Here is a 25,578-nt window from a genome sequence, read left to right as displayed (position 1 = left end):
TATATCGGATACTGATTGCAATTCTGTTCGAAAATTGTCGTGTCGCCCTGGTGGAAGAGAGTCAAGTTTGCTATATCCGATGCAAGGTTTCCATGGTATATGTTATGTTGCAACACGTGCATATTGGTTCGTTTCTTGATGGATATGATACCTATATCGTGGGCGGCTGCGTATGTGTTGGCCAAAATGATTTGTAGCTTCGCTCAAGTAGTTTAGTAGTACAAACGTGTTCGTGGTGCCTATATTAAATGGCGATGTCGTATCTCCAATTGGAAAACATTTCGACTACTGGGCATTTCGGTTTTGGGGACGAAAAATAGGCACAGGTGGGGTTTGTTTTCGGTGTTTGTGTCTGGTTTTTGGTGTTTGTGTTTAGTTTCGGTGTTTGTGTATTGTTTATAGATTTCGGAGTTTGTGTTTGACTTATGTTTTGGTGTTTGTGTTTGGTTTTGGGGTCAGGAAAGGTAGACATAATTATTTGGAATTTTGGGTTTTGTTGATGATATTGCAGGCGTTGTTTTGTAGCTTTTGTAGGTTTTTCAAAGGTAGTTGAAAAAGTAGTTGAAATGTGAGGTCGTCTCGGAATGGATTTTAACTAGGCTGACAGCCTTGTTTATATTGATCAGTACCATAGGCTTGCATGTCTGAGTACATCCCTCTCCAGGATTTTTTGTCGTTTCTACAATCACTGCAGGTTAGAGTAAGTGGTACGAAAGTCCTGTGTTTTTCTCACTGGCCCTCTTTGCAGCCTTTCCGTCCGGACGAGACTCTACCCACCATGACTGCATCACATGGATTCTTGCGTGTGTACAGTCAAAATTAAAAGTAAACAGCAGACAACGCTCACATACGGGCTAAATCGTGATGGTGGGTAGAGATGTGGACGGGTGGAAAGGCCGCAAAGTGGGCCAGTGGGGGCAATCTCGTAGTTTCGCACCACTTTAGAATTCAAATTTATATCTAATGATCAAAAATATATAATGTTGTATGACTTTGTTTCGTTCAGGTCACAATGTTACAATTTAATTTTGTGCGCTTTTAGGGCTGCAAAGGCATGGATGACGTCATCAAAGTTAATTGTTTCAGTCGTCTTCCTTTCAATGGACAACGCTGCCAAGTTGGTCTGCCGTGCCGCGATCATTGTGGATCTTAAATATGTCTTAATTAGTTGAATTTTAAAGAGCTCCACACGCAGCTAGCTATGTTGACACGCATTGTTAAAAATATGCGTGATGTAACGCTTAGGTTTGAATGGTATTCTGCGTATCCCAATTTTCCTCATAACTCTGAATGTGACTGTACTCATATCATTGTCAATGCAAAATCTGGCAGAAGTAGTCAGGGTCTTCGTAATAGATTGTCTCTTTCTTCGTTAAGGTATATACTTAGAGCATTCATCTTGGTAGTGTAACTATCCATTCCGTGGCCATTTGTTTGTAGATGCTTCTGCCGTTTGTCTATCTACTCCAGTAAGGCGCTCCAAAAATACCGATATGATATGAAGGAGTATGACAATAATGCAAAGAGCATTGTTCCTGCATCACCTCTAGTTTCAACTGTCTCAGATTCGCCATTACTTAGCTCCTTCAATGAATCAACAACTTTATCAAGACGTAAAGCCACAGCCTGCACAACATCGTGTTTTGCACTTCAGCGAGTTTCACATACCCTTTTTACATTGTTTGGAACATGTTTCTGTAGAATGTCCTATCGATGTGTGGAATAAAAGAAAATTACATGCAAATTTTCGACAGTGGCAAGAAATCTTGTTGCATTTGCACTGAAAGCAGCCGCATGAACTCCAGCTAAATTCAAGCAATGGTTTGTGTGTAGATTACAGAGGTTTGGTTTAACTGCAAATTAGCTGCTTAACTCCATTATGAATTGATGCCATAGTAGTATCATTGTCATAACCTTGGCCTCTGCAGTCTGACAAATTTAGATCATCCACTTGAAGCTTTGTCAGAATTTGATCCGTTACAGCTTCAGCTGTCTTTCCATCAAGACGAAGGAAATCGATACAAGAATATTAGATGTCTACTTCTCCTTCATTTATGTCTACATCTGACACATTATCTGACACATTTGGTAGAAAAGTGAAATATTAGGAGTATTATCAAACATGAGTTCGAAAGTATGTAGTTTTTCTCACATAATCAAGAATGGTGGCCGGAACACAGTTTCCAAGAAGTACAATGAATTCATTCTGAATATTAGGTGAAAGATATAACACAACTAACGTCCCAAGTATAACTGTGGTGCAATGCTCTCTTATATCATGATCGTATTTTCCAAGCAATTTCATCAATTCAAGAAATTTCCCTGAGTTAGTGTCACTTTCCAAAGATAGGGTTTCCTATATCCTCTAACGGGGTTTTTTGTTTAGCCAAGGACGTGATGCCATCCAAAATTCTTTTTAGAATATATCTTCATTTTGCAGTTTCTCCAACAATTTGCTTCTGAACTTGCTGATAAATCGTGGCACCAAATTGCAGTCTCATCGCCATTCCTTTCCAGTTATCGAACGTAGTCATATGATGTCGGTTTATCTCATGTTTTCCTATTGTTTGACTACTTTTTTCTCCAAACACTGAAGTCTTATAGTTTGCCAAACGCACACTGATTTGAATTAAAAATCAACCACAAAAGCAGTAGAGGGTTCCCTTTGAGAGGAAGTACAGCATCCAAGACCTCAAAATACTTTCTCCATTTCCTAGCTTTTTGAAGAACCAATCTTTGGTCAATGATTTGTTCTCATGTTCACCTTCACCAAGCTTGCGGTCAGCAATGGCAAGTGGTCCATCCTTATTCTGAAGAGTTTCAGAGCATCTCAAAACGATATCAGTTCTAAGTTCATCCGTTGCAGTTTCGGGCCAATGGCCAGCAACACGGAAAACAACTAAACTGGCATTCGTACAGTCTTGATTTATATTTATTTCTTCATTTAAATGCTGCTGTGTAATTTGCTGATACTGCAATGCATGCAGAAAAATGTGCTGCTGACTTCATTGACATGGCTGTGGCGCCATCAGCTGAGCGATCATCTGGTAATGTTTCATTTCGACTTCGTTCACCTTTAGCTTCATTGACATTGATAGTATTGCTGTCACAAATGCCATCATTCTTGTCAACTAAATACTCCGGATCCGGTATTGATGATGTTGTTGCTTGAACCAGAACAGGATCATCATTAAAGTTATGCAGGTCATCACAGTCAGGATGATTGTCAGTGTCTTCAGTTGCAGGTGTAGTCGGAACAAAATATCGACTAATAGCTGCAGCGCCACCTGCCTCTGTTTTTTCTTCTCGATTCTCTCTGCGCGTTCTATAGTAGCCCCACTTTGTGTCTGTCACTTGCTGATGTCATGAGTGTTGTCATACGGTTAATGTCTCAGATTGAAAAGTTAGTATCCGAATAATCCGATTTGATCATTTTCGTAAATAACTAGTACAGTTAAAATATTTTTAATGTTAATAATCACTGCACCCAAAATTACCCACGTCTCTAATAAGCCATAATTGTCATTGGTCCATATCAACTATTGTGTTTGGCTAAAGTACACATGACTGTCTAATTTGCCTTTGGCACTAAAGTTCACATGACTCAAATTTACCTTTAGCACTGAAGCCACCTAGCATATCAGTCACTTTATCTCTGTAAACAGAGCTAACAGAAGTCAAGCCGTCAAGGGCCGCACCGGCACCGCAACAGGACGGCGGCATCATCAAGGGCGGCATGACAAAATTGCAAAATATTATCCCACTTCTAGCATCTCCGTCTTTCTTTTTCCTTTTCTTTTCCTTGTCTCCTCTTTCCTTTTTTCTTTTTTCCCTTTATTGCCGCCCCAAAAGAAGTGCCGTCCTGGGTGATTCGCCCCAATTGCCCACTATTCGGTGATAATATGTAACCATAATATGAGGTATGTCAGTTAGCCATATCAGTTATACCTAAACATGATCTGAGTTATGCCAATTGGCCATATCAATTATACCCAAATATAATCTGAGTTATGCCAATTAGCCATATCAATTATACCCAATATAATTTGAGTTATACCAATTAGCAATATCATTTATACCAAAACATGATCTGAGCTATGCTTTGCTGAATATTTTCTAACTATATATCCAACCATTCTGTCGATATAAATATATATCATAACAACACTTTCATTTGCAATTTTCTCTTTACACTTATCTGACAACTTTCTCTACTAATATAAACCTAACGTGCAGTTATAATATCCCTAGAAATTGGTTATGTAGTTAGGACATAAGATTCGATGACTTGTGAACTTTTTAATGTGACCTGAACTCCCTACTTGAGGGAGGGTGATGATATTTTGGATAAAGTTCGGGAGAATAAATATATTCCAACGAATGGTTCTAATCCAGAATGTACATGGGGTCGTGGTGGGGGTTAGTGTAGCGCGGGACTAAACAATGAAAATGTGTTGATGTTAGTGATCGTTATCATCGATAGTGATTAAGACGGCTTAACTTGTGCAACTCAAATGATATTGTGATGGATGTCATTAGCTCTGTTATTATATAACTTTTACGTGCTACTGAAATCAAAATTACCTGAAATATAGGAACTCCGTATTGTTTAAAAGGTCTGCCCTGTTCAAATTGTCTAAAAAAAAGTCGCTAATAACACACACACACACACACACACACATATATAAGTGTACTTGTTCTTTTGATCTTAATTATCATCGGTGTGAAAACATGAATATAAATAAAGCTAAGCTGTTCTTAATTGAGTTGAATTATAAAGTACCTGTATATATGCATGATCCATTTCCTGCCTTGTCTTTAACACACGTTTGCCCGACAGAACAGTTGAGGGACATGCAGAACTTCCTCCATTCCTAAAAGGAAATCCACTCACCTATATAAACCATGTCCGCTAATGTATACAATTTCCCGAAATAACGTCAAAACTCCTTACTAAAATACAGATCCCCACCTCCACCAAGGAGTAGGGATTTTCATAACCCGTAATAACAGACCTTCTCAGTGCACTGAATCTAGCAACAAATATTGACAACGAACAGTGCCAAAGTAACTTTTAACTAGCACTTGCTTTAGACTCAGTGAGTGTTTGATGAAGATAATTGCAGCTGTGAGTAATCTCTGTCTGTCTGTCTGTCTGTCTGTCTCTCTCTATATATGTGTGTGTGTGTGTGTGTGTGTGTGTGTATTACCCTACATGTGCTAGCACTAGTACCCTACAGGTGCTAGCACTAGTGGCGTTCAGGAAGGGCTGTATCTCAACATTTGGTATACTTCATATAATATTTCTTAAGACTTTAACCTTCCATTTGCGTCCGCCATATCGCAGCACCAGTGACAACTGCAGCAGGTGCGACTTGAAATATCAATGTTTCTAAAGCAAACGTTTCAAAAAAAAAAGAAACCTTTCATAGTCGAACAAACCGTCTTAAATGTATTTAGGCATGTATTATCTAATAGTACTGTACTTAAAAGAAAGTGGCATGTTTATTTACCAAATGTATATGTTCGTAATCAAAATAAATTTTAACATCAAATTGGGCCAGAAGGCTAAAATAAACTAAATAAATTATCCACAATTTTGTTTGTAAATTTCCAAGGAATTTGTTTTTCTAAGTAATATTATATTCTTTTCGCCTAAAGCAGCAGCAGAGAGGGTGAATAGACCACTTAACGCGTCACGTACGTTTTTTAGACAAACAAAATAGTGACCCTTCATAGAGGTCAATACCACGTCTACGATTATTGTTTGTCCCAAACAGAATTGTAGACAGGACCCCCTCTGCTGCTATTAATTAAAAAATTGTTATATTAAAAATAATGGTATATCCAGAATCTCATACTGCAAGAATAGCACGAGAACGATTAGAAGCAATTAAAAAATTTCTTCCTGTCAGAGACTCATTTAGAAAAAATCTACAAGCGCAGCAAGAAGCACAAGTTGAGTACGAAGAAGAAATTAAAAAACTGTTTAAACCCGTCGCTGCAGCTACTGAACAAGTTACAACAGTCATCAAAGAAGATCTTCTTCCGGTATCAAAACAAACAGCAGAACAAACCGAAAAAATAGCAAGACGAACTAAACAGACAAAGAAGATTTTACGAGATCTTCCACCTGGCATAGCCAGGGAAATAGCTGCGGCTCAACCTCCACCTGTTGGTGAGGAAATACTTGAAAGTATTGGAAAACTTCGTACTGAAGTCGCCGACGTGCAAAAAGAACATGCACCTGAACCCGAACTAGTAGAAAAAAATATAAAATTAATTGCAAAATTTAAGGAAGGGGTTGTTGAAGAAATTAGAAATACTAAAGAAGAACAATTACCCGAAGCAATATTAAATAGTATATTTAATAAATCTAGTATTTTAAAATCCCATCATGAAAAAGTAAGTGATGATAATCTTATTAGATATATATATATCGCGTATATTACAGCAACAAACAAGCTAAAGGTCAAGAATATAAAAATCTTAATAAAGAAATAAAAAAGCTTCATAGAGTGAGACTGAAACAACTAGAACAAGAACAACTCTCCCAGTATCAACTTCCTCCACCTTTACAACGTAAAAAAATTTCTGCGCCGGCAATGACATATTCACCGGTAGATTCACCACATGGATTTCGAAGAAGTGACTCACCTGACATACCCCCGGTCACCACTGAAGTACTTTCTCCGGTAATGCAACCTCCAGTATTTAAAACACCTCAAGATGAACCTAAAACAGGATCTGGTTTATGTCCTGATTATGTGTCACGGTTAGAAGTTCTCATTGGAGGAAAACGTGCCGGAAATTATTCACCAGAAATAATTAATGAAGCAGCTGATATTTGTCGGCGATTATTTCAAGGTGGTATTATGGATATCGGAGTTTACCGAGAACTTATCGATGAACTTGTTGATGACTAATTGTTATATAAATAACAAATAAAATAAGATGATCATACATAATAATCATAGTAAACCTGTACAGGTCAGAGCGGTGAACTCACGATTACCAATCTACAGAGCTACTTACGGAGATGGACTTGGTGATGTTGTGCGGGGATTATTCACAAGGATAGCTCCAAAAGCAGCACCTATTGCAAAACAAATATCGATGAAAGCTATTGATATTGTTCGTGATAAAGCTCCTGGAGCAATTGTCAATGTTGCTGGTAAGGCGTTTTCGGCAATCAAAGAAAGACTAGCACGATTATTGCGACGAAAACAACAACCACCAGTGAAACTGGCAAGTACTGAAATTATGCCCGCAGACGTAAGTAAAATAATAAATCAGGCTGCAAATAAAAAACTAGCGGAATTATCTGAAGAGGCAGAAAGAAATATAACATTAAATTTGATAGCAGATCAAAGACTCAGTGAATCAGGAAATAATATTTCAAGCATGATATCAGGAAGTGGAGTTTCCAAACCCGGTTTTCGTGTTAGACGAAAATAATTATAATAAAATGTTTAAACGTGAATCCGATGAAGCATTTGATATGGAGGCACCTATCCTTAAGGATGAATCGGTACGTGATTATCAGTTTTATTCTTATGAGGCACGAATACCAGATCAACGTGGAAGAATTGAACTACAAGTTCATGATACAAGTAGATACTTTTTACCCTCTGAGGCTTTTCTTGAGGTAGAAGGTACATTTGTAAAAACGGATGATACTAATTACGGAGGTGCAGTAAAAGTTGGTTTTGTCAACAATGGGATTATGGCGTTGTTTGATAGCGCCACTTATATGATCGATGGAACAAATATTGAATCGATTCAGAAAGATGTAGACGTTGCTACAACAATAATAGGATTATCAAGATATTCTGATGATTATACAAGATCAGCAGGTCCTACAATGATGTTTGTGAAAGATAACTCCAATCACCCTGAAAGCGATCCGTATAATATAAGACGACCAAGAAATTTTGCCAATAACGCTGATGCTTATGTGTGGCCAGTGGTTCATGGTTCTAGCGAAAATTTCAACTTGGGATTTACAGCACGTAAAAATATGTTACAGGAGACAATAGAAGATTTTCATGTGCAATTCCACTATCGCATATTTTTGGATTTTGTAGAAATTTTAGAAAGGTTATTTTTGGAGCTAGACACACGGTTGTTCTTGTGCGAAAAGGTGATGATAACGATGCTCTGTGGAGACCTGTTGGTGATGCTGGTAAAGTAATATTGTCTAAACTTTCACTATAGATGCCGGTAATGACTCCAACGATCGCAGTAGAACAAAAATTAATTTCTTTCATGGACACTGGTGGTAAATCCTTGTTGTCATGGTTAACAACAGGCACAGATAGTATGCAAACTAACGTTAACGGTCAGTTTACATGGCATATAGCATCACAATAGGGTGTTTCTGCACCGCGACATATTTTTGTTGCGTTTCAGGAAACTAATCGATTAGGCTCACAAGTTCACTCTCATATGATATTTGATAAACTAGGTATCACAGATATTTCTTTACGGATAAACGGACAACAAGAACCAACAGAAAATATACAACTAAATTATGAACAGAATCGTATAGGACGTGCATATCATCGTTTAATGTCATTCATGGGACGTGATCAAAATGTTGATACTGGATTGCAAATATCACAATATGATTTCAGACTTTGTATCCAATTTATTATTTTTCACTGGAACATCTTGATCTATCAAAACAATCTGTCGTTGATATACATCTTAAAGCAACATTGAATACAGGTGGTGTTAATTATAGAGCAATCGCGGTCATACTTAGCGATAAAGCCATGTTACTTGAAGGTGGTAGTGGTCGAATGAGAGTCGTTGATGCACCAGTGGAAAATCTCTAATTATTCAGAAAAATATTATTTATATAAAACTGTCGTATAGTCATGTTAATGTTACTCTGACTCCCGGTCAGGTCAAAAAGCTTCAATCAAAAACCACCAGCAAATGCGGAACTAAAATATCACTAAAACGAGATCAGATGGGTGGTGGTCCAAACAAATTATCGTTGACAAATAATCAGATTAAACATTTCAATAAAGCCCTAGAATCAAAAACTGGAGTTCAATTACGTCTTTCTTCGAGCACCATCAAAGACATGGTTAAAATAGGTGTCATATTTCCACTTCTCGCGGCTATTCCAGCGTTAATAGCTGCTGCCGCTCCAGCCGTAGCAAAAGCAGCCGCGTTAGGTGCTGTTGGAACAGCTGCTGAAATGGCTCAAAAGAAAGCAGTAGGAAAGGGGTACAAATAAAGGGACGCTGTCTAAGATTACCGGGATCTCGCTGGGAAAAAGGTCTTAGGCTTCCACGTTAGATGTTCCAGCATCAAATTTTGATTTACTTGATGCTGTTAAGAAATTAAAAATAAAAGCCTTTAGAGGTGTTTTTATGCGAGATCAATTACCAAAACAACCGAATAAACTCGAAACAGGTATTATTAATCTCGACTCAAATTCAGGACCCGGTACTCATTGGGTATCATACGCGGTTGATCCACGTGGAATCGTTTATTTTGATTCGTGCGGGTTAGCTCCACCTGCTGAATTTATCAAGTATGTCGCACCACTTCACGCAAGAACCTCTGGTTGTAAAGTTTGGTATTCAACACTACCCACACAAAAAATGACAGATCCGCCAATATGCGGCCGTGAGGTAATTAATGTACTCGACGCTATATCAAAATCATCCAAACCTCCACATAAAGTTGTGCATGATTATACAAGCAACCGATTCGTTGCGCGTAAAGCGTTTTAAACAGATCTTGGATCTTAAAATATAATGGTTGATATTTACGGAAGAAGATCTTCCCGCGTTAAGAGAAAATCCGGCGATGTTGATCCGTCGAAGTATGCGACTAAAGATGAACTTGTTGATATCATGAATCTTGCTGGAGTTGATCCAGATGAGGTCGTTATTTTTCAAGATCGATATGGTAAACTAAAAACGAGCAATATCAGATGGAATGATATAGTTCGACAAGTACTCGGTGGAGTTACAGATAATATTCCCGTGTTTACTGACAGCGGCAGAATCAGAAATTCAAGTGTATCATTTACAACCATCAGAGATGAAATTGCAAGAAGCGTTGCTAAACGCGTGAAAAATACCGGTGACACAATGACGGGTGAACTCAGCATGAGCGGAAATAAAATAGTAGTTTTAAGAGATCCAACATCCGACGAAGATGCAGCAACAAAAAATACGTCGACAACGTAGATAGTAAATTATCCACGTTGCGGGTCGAGTATGACGTTCACGTGGGTGCTTTTGGAAGATTTCGCAGAAACCATCAAAGAACCGCAGAAGAATTCTTCGGAACCCCCCCCCCCCCCCCCCCCGTCATCGACATAAAACTAGCATATGTCAAAAGTAACCTAGACACGATCAAACAAACACAGCAAAACGTCGTAGCGGGGATTCCTGAGATCGTTAATAAAACCAATTTGATTAAAATTCCCGGCGGGGTTACCCCCGCTGATATTACCAACATCGTATACACTGTATCATCGGGATTCGCAACATGGTCGAAGCAAAATAAAACCATCAAATATACCGCAACAGTCACTGGCGTGTACAGGTTGTCTGTGTTCAGTGGTGCAAAATTTGAAATATTTACAACGTATCTATGGTGTCATTCAACGGATAGGTTTTCCGGGGTTGTATCTGTTATATTAAATAGCGGAACCGAAGAAATATTTATCCTGGAAGCAGATGATAAGAAATTAACCTCAACATCTTACTGGTGGTGTTTGGAATTTGTAGCTAAAACACCTCAATTGGTTACTGCATAACAATATATGGACGGTGCACAATACAGATACAATCAAGCGCGTGAATAGCAGGCGGCGCTAAAAGATCAAGTCGAACAATATACAGTAAAAGTAAATAAATATCGACGACGATTAGTTATCGTTGATGTGATTGTTTATTCAGTATCCGTTGTTGTTGCTGGAACCGGTGTTATATTATCAGCGGTGACAATGAAGGCACCAGCAGCCGTAACTATTTGTATTTCAGCAGCAACAACGATTCCAGGTGTGCTTAATATCATCATAAAAAAATATGCACCTGCATGAATGAAAAATTATCCGATTACATGATAAGATTACATACAGCGACGGTCGCATACTCAAAAATTGTCCTCGTTGTTATCAGTGAGTCTCAGTGATGGAATTATATCTGATTTCGAGTTTTCAGTGATGACTAAAATATATGACGAAGGTATCGGTATTAAAGATACAAGTACTAATAATGACAGAATTACTCCAGCAGATCGTGACTAACACAACTCCGCCAAAGATAACGATGATATCGGTAAGTTCAACTAATCCTGAATTTAGTATTAACTTTCCTACTGCAATTCCAGTAAAAGAAATAGCATTAGCTCAATTGCGGGTATATACAGCTGGCCAAATATCAGATCAAAATCATTTAATGGTACACCAGCAAATAATTTGCTTGTATTTGCTAACAAGAACAAACCAGATGGTACTCCTGACTGGATAGATGTTGGAATACCCACTGGTAGTTATGAGATCGAACAAATCAATGAGGAATTTCAACGTAGAATAAAATCAATAACCGGAAAAGAAGCAAAAATATCAATTAACGTTCATGAACCGACGCTGTCCTCGACGGTTGAGATACATTCTCCTGATTATGCCGTTGATATTTATCAATCCACGATAAGATCCGTACTAGGTTGGCCGAATGTTCCCCCGGTGTATGAAGGACCACCAGAACCGAAAAAATCTGATTTTACGTCAACAAATAGATCTCGTCACGAAGTTACAATGACAGATCTTTGGTGGTGGTGGCGTGGACCTCGAACTTGGGATGCTAGTTTGGATGATTTAATTGGTTATGGTGGTGACATATTTTCAGCTTTACCGGAAGATAAACTCCGTGGCCATATTTATGAACACGAAATTAAAAGAACTATTGACAGTTCCAATCTTGATCATAAAGATCAACTAAATAAACTGCGTGAACGCCTCACTGAGTATCTTTTCGATATAACATCCCACGAGACACGAGGGGAAATTATCAAACAAATAGAAATTCTGAATTATATCGCCGAAGCTATAGAACGTAATCACAACAAAATTATGGATCTAATTTTAAAATCATCTCCCGCTGCAAAAAAGTTTTTAATTGATAAATATAAAATCAAGGAATCTGATATACCGACGTTGAAATTTCCCGATTATTACCCGGATGCTCGGAGAAAATCTGTCAGTGATGTCATTGATGAATATTTTCCTAAAATACTCGATGCGTGGAAAAAACTAACACCATCTCCAACTGTTCTCAGACATAATAATGATCGACATGGCGGCGGCAGGCACGTTTCTCCGGGAATCGTTAATATAACCAGCACGATTGTGGTCAATCTGGTTTGTGACGTAGTCGATGGCAGCTCTCAAAAAGATCTCGGAAAATCAAATCAGGCTCAACAGGGATATATTTTGTATACATTTGCACCACAAGTTCCCCCTGGAAGTTTAATCGTGCAAGAACCAACTAATCCTGTGTATCTGCGGTGTCACAATAATATATTAACACGAATAAATTTTAAGCTCACAGACCACCTTAATCGCTTAATTGACATGCGTGGAGAAGAGCTTGTGATAAATCTGTATGTGAAATCTTAATTAATCCAGTAAATGTTATATAATGTACTAGCACGTGATTGTTTTTATACATGACAAAGAAGCACTTGAAAACGCCATCAGAACAGTGTTTTCGCAAGACACAGCAATTTAGCGTTAATTTAGTTATTGATGAATGCGGAAGCGAGGATTTCTTATTAACACAAGAACAGTTAGATGAGCTCCGCCGAGAACATATTATCGAGATCATCTCTAACAGAGATCAGATTCTAAATTACACACTCCTGTATTAAACTCGATCAACTTAAAAAAATTATGTTTCAGAATAAATAAATAAATAATAAAATACACAAATTAATCAATTTTGTACAATCTGAAATAATTCTGAAATGAATCAATCTGATGGGGTGGTTGGTACTTAAAAGTATAGAAATCAATCAGTTTGCTAATTCTGATGGGGTAATTGGTACTGAAAATTATGCAAATTAATCAGTTTTTAAAAAAATACTACAAAAAAATATTGTATTATTATTCTGAAATATATTTATTATTATTCTTTAATATTTTATTTTTTTATGAATCAATCTGATTAGGCGATTGCTACTTAAAAGTATGTAAATCAATTAATTTATTATTTCTGATGGGGTGATTGCCACTCAAAAGTATACAAATTAATCAGTTTTCAAAAAAATATTTTATTATTATTCTGAAATATTTTTTTATGTAAGTTAATTCTGATGTGATATACAGTGAGGGAAATTATACTACTACTCAGGGTTGCTTTGGTCGTTACCAGCTGACATAATTTTTCTTAAGTATCTTATGCGGGTACTGATTGTTTTTTTTTTGTTTCGTATTCGCTGGATAATCCCGACCTGATCTTTTCTACTGCAACAGAAAGAGGAACAAATTCATTTACTTGATCATCGTTCACCATAGCCAGTGACTGAAACATAGCTGCCTGAATCCGCTTTATGAACTTATATTGAGATGATAGAACATACTTATTTTCATTTTTAAGTTCTTCTAACGTTTCAAAATCAGATATTATTTTTTCAGGATTTAGTTCATCAGATATATTAATTCCGTTTTCTTCTAGTTTTTTAATAGCAGAAATAATGTCTTTCATATTTTCATGGTTCATTATATAAATATATAAATCTTTAAAATAAAAAGATATCCATATAGAACCCCTATCGAGTCTTTAGCGAGTTCGTCGGGATGTTTCAAGGACGGCACAGGTACACAAAACACTACCCCCTATGAGAGCCCCTAACCCTTCAAACAACGGTTTAGAGGCCCAAGAGGGTGTGTTTGGTGAAGACATACAATGAAATGAATATATACAATGAATGAAGAGCCCCTATCGAGTCTATAGCGAGCTCAGATTATGGATATATACAATGAATGAATGACGGCACAAACATATATTAGGAAATGAACTTCTATTCGAGTTTTTCAGCAAGTTCATTAAGTATGAAATGAATATATACAATGAAATGGATATGTACAATGAATGAAGGATATTACAAACATATAATGAATGAAGGACAGTACAAACATATAATGAATGAAGGACAGTACAAACATATACGCTCAGCAAAACCCCACCCACGATAATCAAGCCCGTGGGTGATACGAAAATATGTATCAACCGCCGGTTGATATGGTGGTTGAGTTTTGCTGAGCGGGGAGATTTGGCGGAGCCCCCAATTATTATAAAAATCGCAATTATGCGCAAACCACCGACATGTTGTCAGCCATGGGATGCGATCCTGGACCGCGAGCGTCACAGTCCAATACGATACCGACTGACCTATCAAATCTTATTACAAACATATGTTTCGGAAGTTAATATATAGCTAATAATCATTGAAAAGGAACTAATTTCGAATATATTTACTCAAAATACAATTCTGAATTCAGGAAATACGTTTATATAATATATTCTCACCAAACAAAGCTAAATTAAGGAATTTCTTATTTACTATACCACGCCATCTATGATATAACATCCGGTCTAGATCATCTAACTGCTAGATTTTTCCATCCTCTCTATGACTGGTCAAAGGGAGTTTACTCGATAAATAAATAATCACACATACATACACAATCTCGCATTATATTTCTGCACTGAACAAGGAAAATGCAACTGATTTTTAATTCCAAACACTATCATGGACCTATTTCTGTAATCGAGTCAGTACATGCAGGATCCATGTGCTGTACATTGGATCTAAAATTAACCCGCCACGATCGATACAGACTAGACGCTAGGTTCTGCACTCAGTAGGCTGGAATATACATGTCGGTTTTCTGTAGGTTAGATGAAATATACATGTATTCTATGTGTTGCGCTGTTCTAAATGTTTCATGAATAGGGCAGAAAAATACACGAACTGTATATTTTTGTAAGTTAGAAATCATAAATCCTTTCTGTAATGCATACTGTTCAACTTGCTCCACCAGGCATCACAGACCTTGGATGTTGTATATGATTATGACCAAATACCGAGGATCATAAAATTACCTCCCTTTCGTGAGTCAAAAATTAAGTAGCATAATAATGACAATTTCTGACCCAAAAAAATAAATATAATTCGAGGTGGTGATGACAGTTAACAGTACTGAAAGGTGATTTTCTGCTTTTATTTTTTCGTGAAAGCGGTTTTATATATATTTTCTGTGACTTTTTGTACTGAAGACGGATTAATATCAAAGTATTTCGCAGCAGAACATATCGAACGAAATATAATTTCTTCGTCAGTTTCTGTGTTTGTTGAATTTACCGCCCATCTTGAAACTGTCTTACATCTTCCAGTATTACCACGTGTTAAGTTCTCGCTTTGTGTGACAACATGATGGTTGGATAAGGAGTTGTTCTGAGGATCCCCGTCAATATGATCAATAACAAGATCATCTTTGATCACTCCGAAGAAACATTCGTAGATGAAACGATGACAATGATAATGTTTCTTTCCTCCAGCAGTAAACATTAGATAACCAGCATTAGTAATATAACCAACCGGTCTCTTCAACCTACAGTATCTGATGACACCATTACGATCTGATTCATAGTTTGTTATTGTGGGATGTGGGACAAATATATTTTGCTCCATATATGCAATAATATTATTTATTTAAATCATTGTTTGTCTGAAATATTGATATATAATCCTCCACGGATTTTATAGCGTTTTCACTATTATTATTTGTTTTGTCATTATATCTTTTAAGTTCTCTGAACCGTTTTCCACCGTATTTTCCACATAATCCTGTTTTTTCTCGCACCCCAACACCACATCGCAGACACGGTATTGGTCCTAGACTTCCTCGCCGTATATTTTGTAAGTGCATCCAACAAAATTCCTTTCTGCAGGATTTGTTGCATCGATTTACTGAACCGATCATGAGCCATCTGCATTGAGACATTGTATATATATAATATTCTTTATTTAAATATTTGTTTTAATTATATGAATGAGTTTGAGAGATTATCCCAAACTAGGCCTGTTAAATATAAATTCAACCTCGACAGACTATCTTTTGATTTACCAGTACGAGATTTGGTTGATCCGAAAAATAAAAGTTTGATCAATAAAATTCACGACGCCAAGAAAGAATTTTACACGGATGGTGCATCTCATACATGGTCAACGTTCAAGATTATAAACATTGACTCTGTCAAGGACGCTGTCAAGGACGCTACAATGAATGACAAGCGAGCGGCAACTATCATTAACTACATCGCTGAGTATGACGGCAATCAAAAATATTTCTTCAGAGTAAAATTTATTATATTAACAGAAACAGGTAGTTGGATTATCCGTGACGAATATGATCCTGTCCTTGGCAATAATAAAATTGCCATATTAAGTAAAAATTCCAGACCGGGTCTGTTGACGGGTATTGATAAACCGCATTATGAGCGAGCGTATCCTGTAACAGCGGTTATTTATGGAATCTATGAGATAAATAAAAACCCAACGTTGATAAACTGACACCCATGAAATTTTCAAGGTTAAATTGTGTAGCCGAACGAGTAATAGAACACTTTACAAACGCGATGCGTGGAAATGGATTAACTGATTTAAGACGTGAAAAAATAAACTCATGGGCTGATTCAGTTAAGGATACCGGTGCTACAATAAAAGATGTTGCTGAGTTAGGAAAACTATTAAAATTTCCAATAACCGTAGCGACAATAACGGGAGAAATACTGTACGAATCGAAATATAAATCAAAAGGAGCTTCAATGAATATTATTGATCAAAACGCGCACGCATGGACCAGCGCAGTAACAATCTTTCCACGTGATCGAACTATTAGATTTTACCCCCCCCCCCCAGATACGAGTATGCTTGATTTTATCAACAAAATAAGTAAAAACGATCCTGTATCGGTATGGTTATTTAAAAGTAATGAGGAAGATGGATTTAATCAGTTTGTTAGACCAAACGGTGAAATATATCGAACAGAATCTCTCCATGACGAGATGAAAAATCTTGCGGAGAAGTTTCCCAAGTACAAACACGCGGAAAATACTGACAAATTACTAACTAATTGCTTTACCGTTCCATCTGTTGCGTCTCATTTCGCTAGAGAAAGAAATTCATGGAAACCAACACGATTTGATTTACTCGAGGACGTACGCGCAAGTTGCGTCGAATACGGACACGGTGGATTGTGGAATACCAAATATAATTACAACGATGTTATTTCGGTTGATATGGTTGCATGTTATCCGGGAGGTTTTCTAGGATACGGAGATTGTTCTATGTACTTTAAAAGATTCGGTCACCCTACAAACGAGATGACGCGAGTGGCAATTAATGGACCATTACCTGATTTTGATTTGACTGGATTCGCTTGTGATGAATCATTCGAGCTTAACGAAAATCTTCGCAAAGATTTGTTATGTTTGGTTTGGCAGACATTTTTGTGAAAAGCGTTGGGCACCTATAGTTTTATTACGATATATGCTAGATTGTGCGGTACTGACATCGTTGGTTGTCAGTGAGGCAATTATATCATATCACGCGCAGACCGAAGTTTGGTTGCCCATGTCAGATTCTATCAGTATTAATGAAGTTATTAGCGAGTTTAAGGAAAAATGTCCTGATGTTTCCGAAGATGATATTATCAAAGAAGCTCCTAAAATACTCGAGATTAAACTTAAAACCGCAAAAGATCTCGGTAGAAAAATTATAGGTAAATTTACTCAAGGTGGTGCATATGATCATAAAAGACATCACGCACGATTAATTTTAGATGATGCCGAGTACGATTTTATAATCGCTGATACAACAGCGAGAAATATATTTGTAAATCGAGAAAGTGTTTATTTATCCGACAGAACAAAATTTGGTACGATCGTTAGTTACATAAATGATGTCTCCCCACAGTATACTCATCTAAGATCTTCCATGTTGGCTTATGTTTCAATAAATTTATTATCGATGATTAACAGATTTCCTGAGACCGCAGTCAGAGTCGCAACAGATTCGTTTTATTTTTCGAGTAAATATTTAGAGTCTGTTATGAAATTCACAAGTAATGATGAACGATGGAGTTCGTGGAGAATAAAAAAGAAAATATTACACAATTACACAGAATCAGCAGATGTTCCGATGAGACATTTTTATCGTAAGGGTAATAAAATATCAGAAATGTCGAAAGCACCATCGTTGAGTGATCCAATAACTAGATATAAGACAGTATATCTCAATGGACCTGGTGCATGCGGCAAGACGACTCGAGCGATTAATGTTTTTAGAAATTCAGATATGATCGTGCTGACACCCACACATAGACTTGCGCGGGAGATGAAACAACGGCAAGTACAATCGTGTACGTATCATAGTTTCTTTCGGTGGCGCGGGGATACATGGACTCCTGAACGAATGGGAGAAAAATATATACCTAAAATAATTATTTGGGACGAGATATGCACGGTGTCATTGGATACATTAAAAATGTTTCTTGATTGGTTGCTGACGAAAAATACCGCTATAATAATGTGTGGCGATCATGGTCAACCGCCGCCTTTTGTTGGACCATCTCCACATGATTGGTTAAAAAATTTCGTCGATTATTACGAAGAATTAGATGATGATCATAGAGCTCTCGATGCAAATTTAAAGGAATTTAAAAAATTAATCAGATTACAATCAAACAAAATTCAGTGTGAAATAATACGCGGAGTAATCTCAGAGACCTCAATGAGTGATTTTTTAAATTTATGGAGACCCAACGATTTGATCGTAGCAAGCAGAAAAATAATCAGAGACGATTTACAACAGCAGTTATTTCAGCTGCATAAAGAAAAATATTCAGAATTACCCGTACCGTTGTGTTATAGACCATCAGATACAGAAAACAGAATATTAATGTTGATATTCCAGGACAGATTCAGAATCAAAATCTCGTATTAAATGATATTGTCGCTGTTGATATCAGTGTGGTCGAAGATTCATTACGCGCTGACAAATCTCCATGGGTGTTGGGATACGCTATGACGATCCACTCGTCTCAGGGATTAAATATTTCTGACACACGAGTCTGGATTGTAGACGATCACATCGAGTGGTCAAATTTAGTCTATTTAGCGGTATCGAGGGTCAGAAATATATCTCAATTACGGAGAATTATAATTCCTGAAATCGTTAATAAATTTTACGTCATTGATGATGATATAATAAGAAAAAAATTAATCGGATACAAACAATCTGATAAAAGAAATAAACGCGACTTTGATCTTGATGTTGAATTTATTATTGAGTTAAAACAGCAGCAGAATAATCATTGCACCAGTTGCAATTGTATAATGTTATGGCGGTATTCGAGTAATGATTCAAGACAATTTACCGTAGACAGAAAAGATAATAGTCGCGGTCATACACGAGAAAATACCATGTTGACCTGTCTTGAGTGTAATCGACGTAGAGGCACTAGTGCTAGTTAAGTGATCGCGGTGGTAGTTGTGTATCCATGGGAATTATTTGTAGTTGCTCACGTACAAATCCACGTTGAGGAGCAGCCGAATCTAATCTGTAGATTGCAGGTCTACCTGGCGATCTTGTCACGGTGGATATTTTGTGTGTGGTAACGCTCCAAATAGGACCAGTCGCTCTCGCGCTACCACCTTCAAGTTCACCCGGTTCATATAAAATATCTAACTGTAACATCACCCAATATTTTTTGTTTTTCAGTATCTTTTCGCTGTGTTGGTATATTTTTTTTTGTAATTGCGCTAATGGGTTTCATGTTGGTTGTTCGTGTAATCTCATTATTTAATGCAGCTATCACGCTTGGTAATCTTGCAACCCATTCGCGAGATCTTTTATCTTGAATAAATTCCCTCGCGTTTTGATATCCAAATAACCGCTCAGCAAGTGTTCGATTAAATCGCTCAACAATTGCCTGATCACGATGAATTGCAGTATGACCTCGTCGTATTTTGGTATTATGTCGTTTCATCAACGATGATACTGGACCAAGAAATTCCTTGCCAGGATCAACCTGTAGCAGCTGTGGCCATCGTAGACCACTTTGTGGTCCACCACCTCGTTGATAAATTCGTTCAAACGCATCGGCTACTTCAGATGATGTTTTCGTTGATAGCGGCTCTGACTCTTTATATCTACTTGCAACATCAACTACAGTTAGCGCGTACTTGTATGTTTTTCCACACACAGTATCATGTGGTAAAAATAAAATATCAGCTTGATGAACTTCATTAGGAACACTGACATCGAAGTACGCGTACTGAATTCGTTTCGGTGGTGGTAGATAAATTTGCCATATTGCCTGTTTGGATAACCACGCTTTAGCAGTAGAATGTTTAACCGCTGCTGCATCAGCGAGTTTACCAATTGCTGCTTTGCCTCTCCAATATCCTCTTGGTGAATAATAAATTAATTCCATTATATATTACCAGACCCAAACGCTAATTTACCTTTCATCGCAGATCTTACTAACCAATTAGCTAATGATTCTCTAATATTTTTATTTTTTTATAGAATTTAATGCATGAATTAATTTCACATCTGCAATATGCCTGTCTTGTAGATTTTTACTCTTATACGCAACATCATGAATATGACAAGCTCGATCAATAGCGTTTACTGGTTCCTCGCCTGGTTTTGGTTGATCCTGATTATCGAGCCTGATATCAAGTCTGGTACCAGGACCGCAATAAATATATCCTGGTAGATGTTTTTCTCCTGGGTATTTAGCCCATGGAGCACCTGGAAACTTTGACATCAAATTAGCAACATCACCACCGCGCTTATTAGGTAAAAATGAAAATTTCTTTCTACCGCAGACAGCACATTTTCCACCGTACGCTATTTTTTAATTTTTTTTATAATCGTAGCTAAATCAGTAGTTGGAGTTTTAACTCTACAGCGTAAACAATATAAATTCATGTTATAATATATATGGAGATAATTGATTTCTCAGCAACTCGGCAACGAGAACCTGTTAAGCATCATCCTGCGCTACCGAATTCCATCAGAATGATTATCATAGGACCATCTGGATCGGGTAAGACGCAGTTATTACTTAATCTGATAATGAGATGGTTGAAATGGGATAAATTATATTTAGTAGCACCATCCGTTGATGATCAACGATGTTATGAAGTATGAAAAGATTTTAACGAAAATGCAAGATTACTGGACGAAGATAATGATGTTATAGAGTTTATAACAGATATTGATGAAGCATCGTCCGTTGATGTTTTAGACGGATTTATTAATAATTTAGTTGTGTATGATGATGTAATGCTGGATAAACAATCAAATCCAGCCGGAATATTTTCTCGCGGCAGACATAAAAATACAGATGTTATCTATGTTACTCAACGATATACACAAATACCAATAGGACCATCTGGATCGGGTAAGACGCAGTTATTACTTAATCTGATAATGAGATGGTTGAAATGGGATAAATTATATTTAGTAGCACCATCCGTTGATGATCAACGATGTTATGAAGTATGAAAAGATTTTAACGAAAATGCAAGATTACTGGACGAAGATAATGATGTTATAGAGTTTATAACAGATATTGATGAAGCATCGTCCGTTGATGTTTTAGACGGATTTATTAATAATTTAGTTGTGTATGATGATGTAATGCTGGATAAACAATCAAATCCAGCCGGAATATTTTCTCGCGGCAGACATAAAAATACAGATGTTATCTATGTTACTCAACGAGATACACAAATACCAAAAGTAATCAGGGACAATTGTAATATTTTAGTTGTGTTTAATGGCGTAGACACACACACGCTGCGAAATATTCATCAAACTTGGTGCAGCGGTGACATGGATATAATTAAATTCAGAAATTTCTTTTCACGAGCGCAAGCTACTCCGCATGGATTTATAACAATAAATTTACATGATCCTAGAACAAGATATCCTGTGGGTCTTGATAAAATATTTGGATAAATTAATAAATTTAATTAAACAGATATCATTAATATAATGAAAACTGTGCGTGGTTAATTCAAGGAACAACAGATAAATGCAACAAAAGGTGCCGTGGAGAATATTGCAGGAGACATAATTATATTTTAAAGAAAAATCATCATGCTGGTTCACGAAGTTGTGTTGGATGTAACAACGGCGTTAGAGGATTATATCAGATTTGTAAAAATGGCGGTGGAGATCGATATCGAAGTTTAATGAACTATTACAAAAAAGGAAAGAACATAAATCCAAAACCACCATCAGAACTTGAATATTACTTGAAGAACAAAACAAAAGATTCCCAGGATTCAGATGAAGATTCCCAGGATTATTGAGCAGCAGAGGGGGTCCTGTCTACAATTCTGTTTGGGACAAACAATGATCGTAGATGTGGTATTGACCTCTATGAAGGGTCACTATTTTTTTTGTCTAAAAAACGTACGTGACGTGTTAAGTGGTCTGTTCACCCTCTCTGCTGCAAAAGACATAAATATAAAGACTTCTATATTCAGTAGAATACTGTGAAAGATGTCCCGATGTCGTTAAAGTATATGTGGTGTTAGGAATTAGCAACATTAAATTATGTAAACGATTCTGCTAAGTATTTTAATATCAGTACAACATTCGCCACCATATTTAATTTTTAGAGTTTCTTCTTCAAGATAAAATACTTAGAAATTGTGTTTTACACATAAAATATGGCGCTGGCTTCTTTTAATCTTAAAGATATAGTAAATAACAATTATTTTCAGTTTATATGTTCGTAAATACATTTCTCAGCATTTCCTTTCGTTTTGAAAGCAGCACCCATATTTTGAATATAGAAAAAGTTGATATATCTCTTACGTATATCGCACGTGCATTCAATAAGTATGGTATGGAACTGGCCTTAAACCAAACTAATTCGCTTATTTTCTTCATGCTTTGCTAATTTCTTTCATTGCTGACTAAAAAGAATTATCCGAAACAGTTTTAATTTGGAAGTTTCAAATTATAAATTATAAACAAAAGACAAAACAAAACGGGCCACATGTGACCTCGACTCGATCTTTCAAGAACACAGTAGAAACAAAAGACGTCCCATCAACACCGGGACTAGTTCTAATTTTTCTTTACCTGGTACGTCAAGGTTCATCTGAAATATGTGTAGGGAGATTGATTGTGCTAATTACCACATGTGTAAGGAGATTGATTGTGCGAAATACCACATATGCAGGGAGAAGGATGTACCGAAGTACGAGAATTTGTACACCAACCCAAATGCCTTATTTAATTTTGCCAAGACAGCATTCAGAATTCGCTTGAGTTGACGGAAACGATGTACATATTCTAACTTAACCTATGTAGCGTTGAGGCGAATCATACAAAAGTCTTATCAATTTTCTCTATTATTCTATAAAATACGTATGTAAGAAATAAAGTAATCATAAATACAGAATTTTACCAATACATGATACAATCCATCCAAAAGGTTGTTTCTCTCTCATTCTCGAGAAATAGACACAGTGAGAATATTATTAATTTACTCACCGAATTCCAGCCCTCTATGTTGCTATGAACGGATCCTATGCAGTCGATCAAACTATCTTCTGTCCCTACGTCAGAGGATAACTCACATCCCTGAAATCTTTGCCTGTAGTTGAAGGACTGACACTTGGGTCGACTTGAACATTCCTCGACGCATTTTTGTGGAGATATATTGTATATTTTCTTAAACTGACCAGTCGAGATACAACTTGTAAATGAAAATTTGCAATAATCAGTAAAAGGTATGTCCTGTAAAGCGGTATGTCTAAACATTGAAGCAAGAAGGAGCAAGCACACTATAGCAACATTTCCCTCTTCCATGTCAGTGCCTAATCTGGAGCAACCTATATGGCACAAAAGATAAAACTAACCTCTCAAGCTTAGCTAAATTCAGCTCTCTCGGTCTGTTATGACGTTGAAACATTTTATCATGTCCATTTAGCATCTATGTTTTTGATTCCAATATTTGTTACGGGACATTACAAAATAATTATTAGCATTCATTATTTATTGGTTTCGAGACAAGTTATTGCTGAGCGTCATGACGACATGCGAATGCAATTATTGTTCAAAATTATTCTACTGAAAAGACCCAATCAAAAACCTACTTTAGAGATAGAACGTACCTTGTTAAGCTGAATTATTTAAATATGTTTCACATTCAGTTAATACACATGTATATATAGATGGCTTAATGTTTGGGGATGGGGGTCAATATATACGATACGAAACTCAAAATTTTAGCCCAGGAGGATCGTGTTTATAAGCATCACATACATCCAGCTTCAGATTTCTTTGAAAAGCAATATATATATATATATATATATATATATATATATATATATATATATATATATATATATATGACTTTACGTCAATAAATATGACATGTTATGTGGTTAAGGTATTTCATGACATTATATAACAAGATGATGTTTCATTAGTTAAATAAACTTTAGAACGGGTAGTCAAATGGCGTCAGTTATTTAAGATCGACTGAAGAAGATGGAGGTACCAAAGTAAAAGCGAGTGGACATAAACAATGTAAATGGCGTAGAGGAGGATAAGGCTGTGATATAAGTATATGAGGAAGAACAAAAAGCCAGGAAATAATAGCTAGAATGATTCAAGTATTCCATTATAGTATTTCTACATTGCTTAAGCTGACGAAAAAGGGGGCAATTTTAAAACAAGAACATAACTGGTGGTCTTCCACGACTGACGAAAGAAGTGAACTTTATCTTTATATATGAGGGTCCTGAAACATAACAGAAGACGGGCGTGTTCATGTTGGTGTAGTTTACCGGTTTGCCCCTATGATCTGTATGAAATCAATAAAAGACCACAAGCTCCACAGGCCAGGGAGACTCATCGAAACGCGCACGAAGGTGTAATGCTGCAGAACACGTATGTATACATACATCATCACGGACGCACAGTTTAATATGTTTAAGGTCAGTCTGTGTCTTTCATCTACTAGCCTTCCGTTCTGGCAAGCGATCTTTAATAACGTGCAGCCACACCGAATCTCCGCGGGTATGGCAAGAGCCTGACTGCCTGCGAATTGCTCGAATCAAGCAAATAATGGTGACTGTTATTTTACGTTTATCATCTGCTCCACTATACGCCGCAACAATGCATACTATATAGTGTGGGGCAGAGGCTTAAAAGTACAACGCCGTGGCCCATGACCTCGGGGATAGCTCTCTTCTACTGCAGGCCTTGGAATAAGAACAAAATGAAGTCATCAATATTTATCTCTCAGATACTAATCAACATGCAGCTTAAAATGTGTCTAATGTTACTGTCTCGAACATCATCATTAAAATGCGAATGCGGAAATAGAAACATGTTGGAGAATTGAATATGATGTACCTTTGTTGTTGTTGTTGAGGGGTATAACGCCATTTTTCAGCACACGATAGGCTATGCATGGTGACCAGTATTAATAGTGGT

At 36.8% G+C, this 25,578-nt stretch overlaps 1 protein-coding gene across 1 annotated transcript in view; it reads right to left on the bottom strand.

The window, feature by feature from the left end:
• The window catches only part of LOC149797158 (C-type lectin domain family 3 member A-like), a 40,427-nt gene extending 16,384 nt beyond the window's left edge, over positions 1-24,043 (bottom strand). Inside the window, exons 1-2 of the mRNA XM_089960358.1 lie at positions 23,626-24,043; positions 4,784-4,874 (exon numbers count right to left, since the gene is read on the bottom strand). Of these exons, the coding sequence (XP_089816484.1) occupies positions 4,784-4,874; positions 23,626-23,943 (409 nt within the window). The 5' untranslated portion in view covers positions 23,944-24,043. The remainder of the gene's footprint in view (positions 1-4,783; positions 4,875-23,625) is intronic.
• Positions 24,044-25,578: the final 1,535 nt, after the last annotated feature.

This window comes from Sinohyriopsis cumingii, chromosome 6 (assembly GCF_028554795.1).
Source record: "Sinohyriopsis cumingii isolate HCF-2022 chromosome 6, ASM2855479v2, whole genome shotgun sequence".
NCBI lineage: Eukaryota > Metazoa > Mollusca > Bivalvia > Unionida > Unionidae > Sinohyriopsis > Sinohyriopsis cumingii.
Note: the sequence above shows the minus strand (reverse complement) of the source record. Positions and strands in the feature narration are given on the sequence as shown.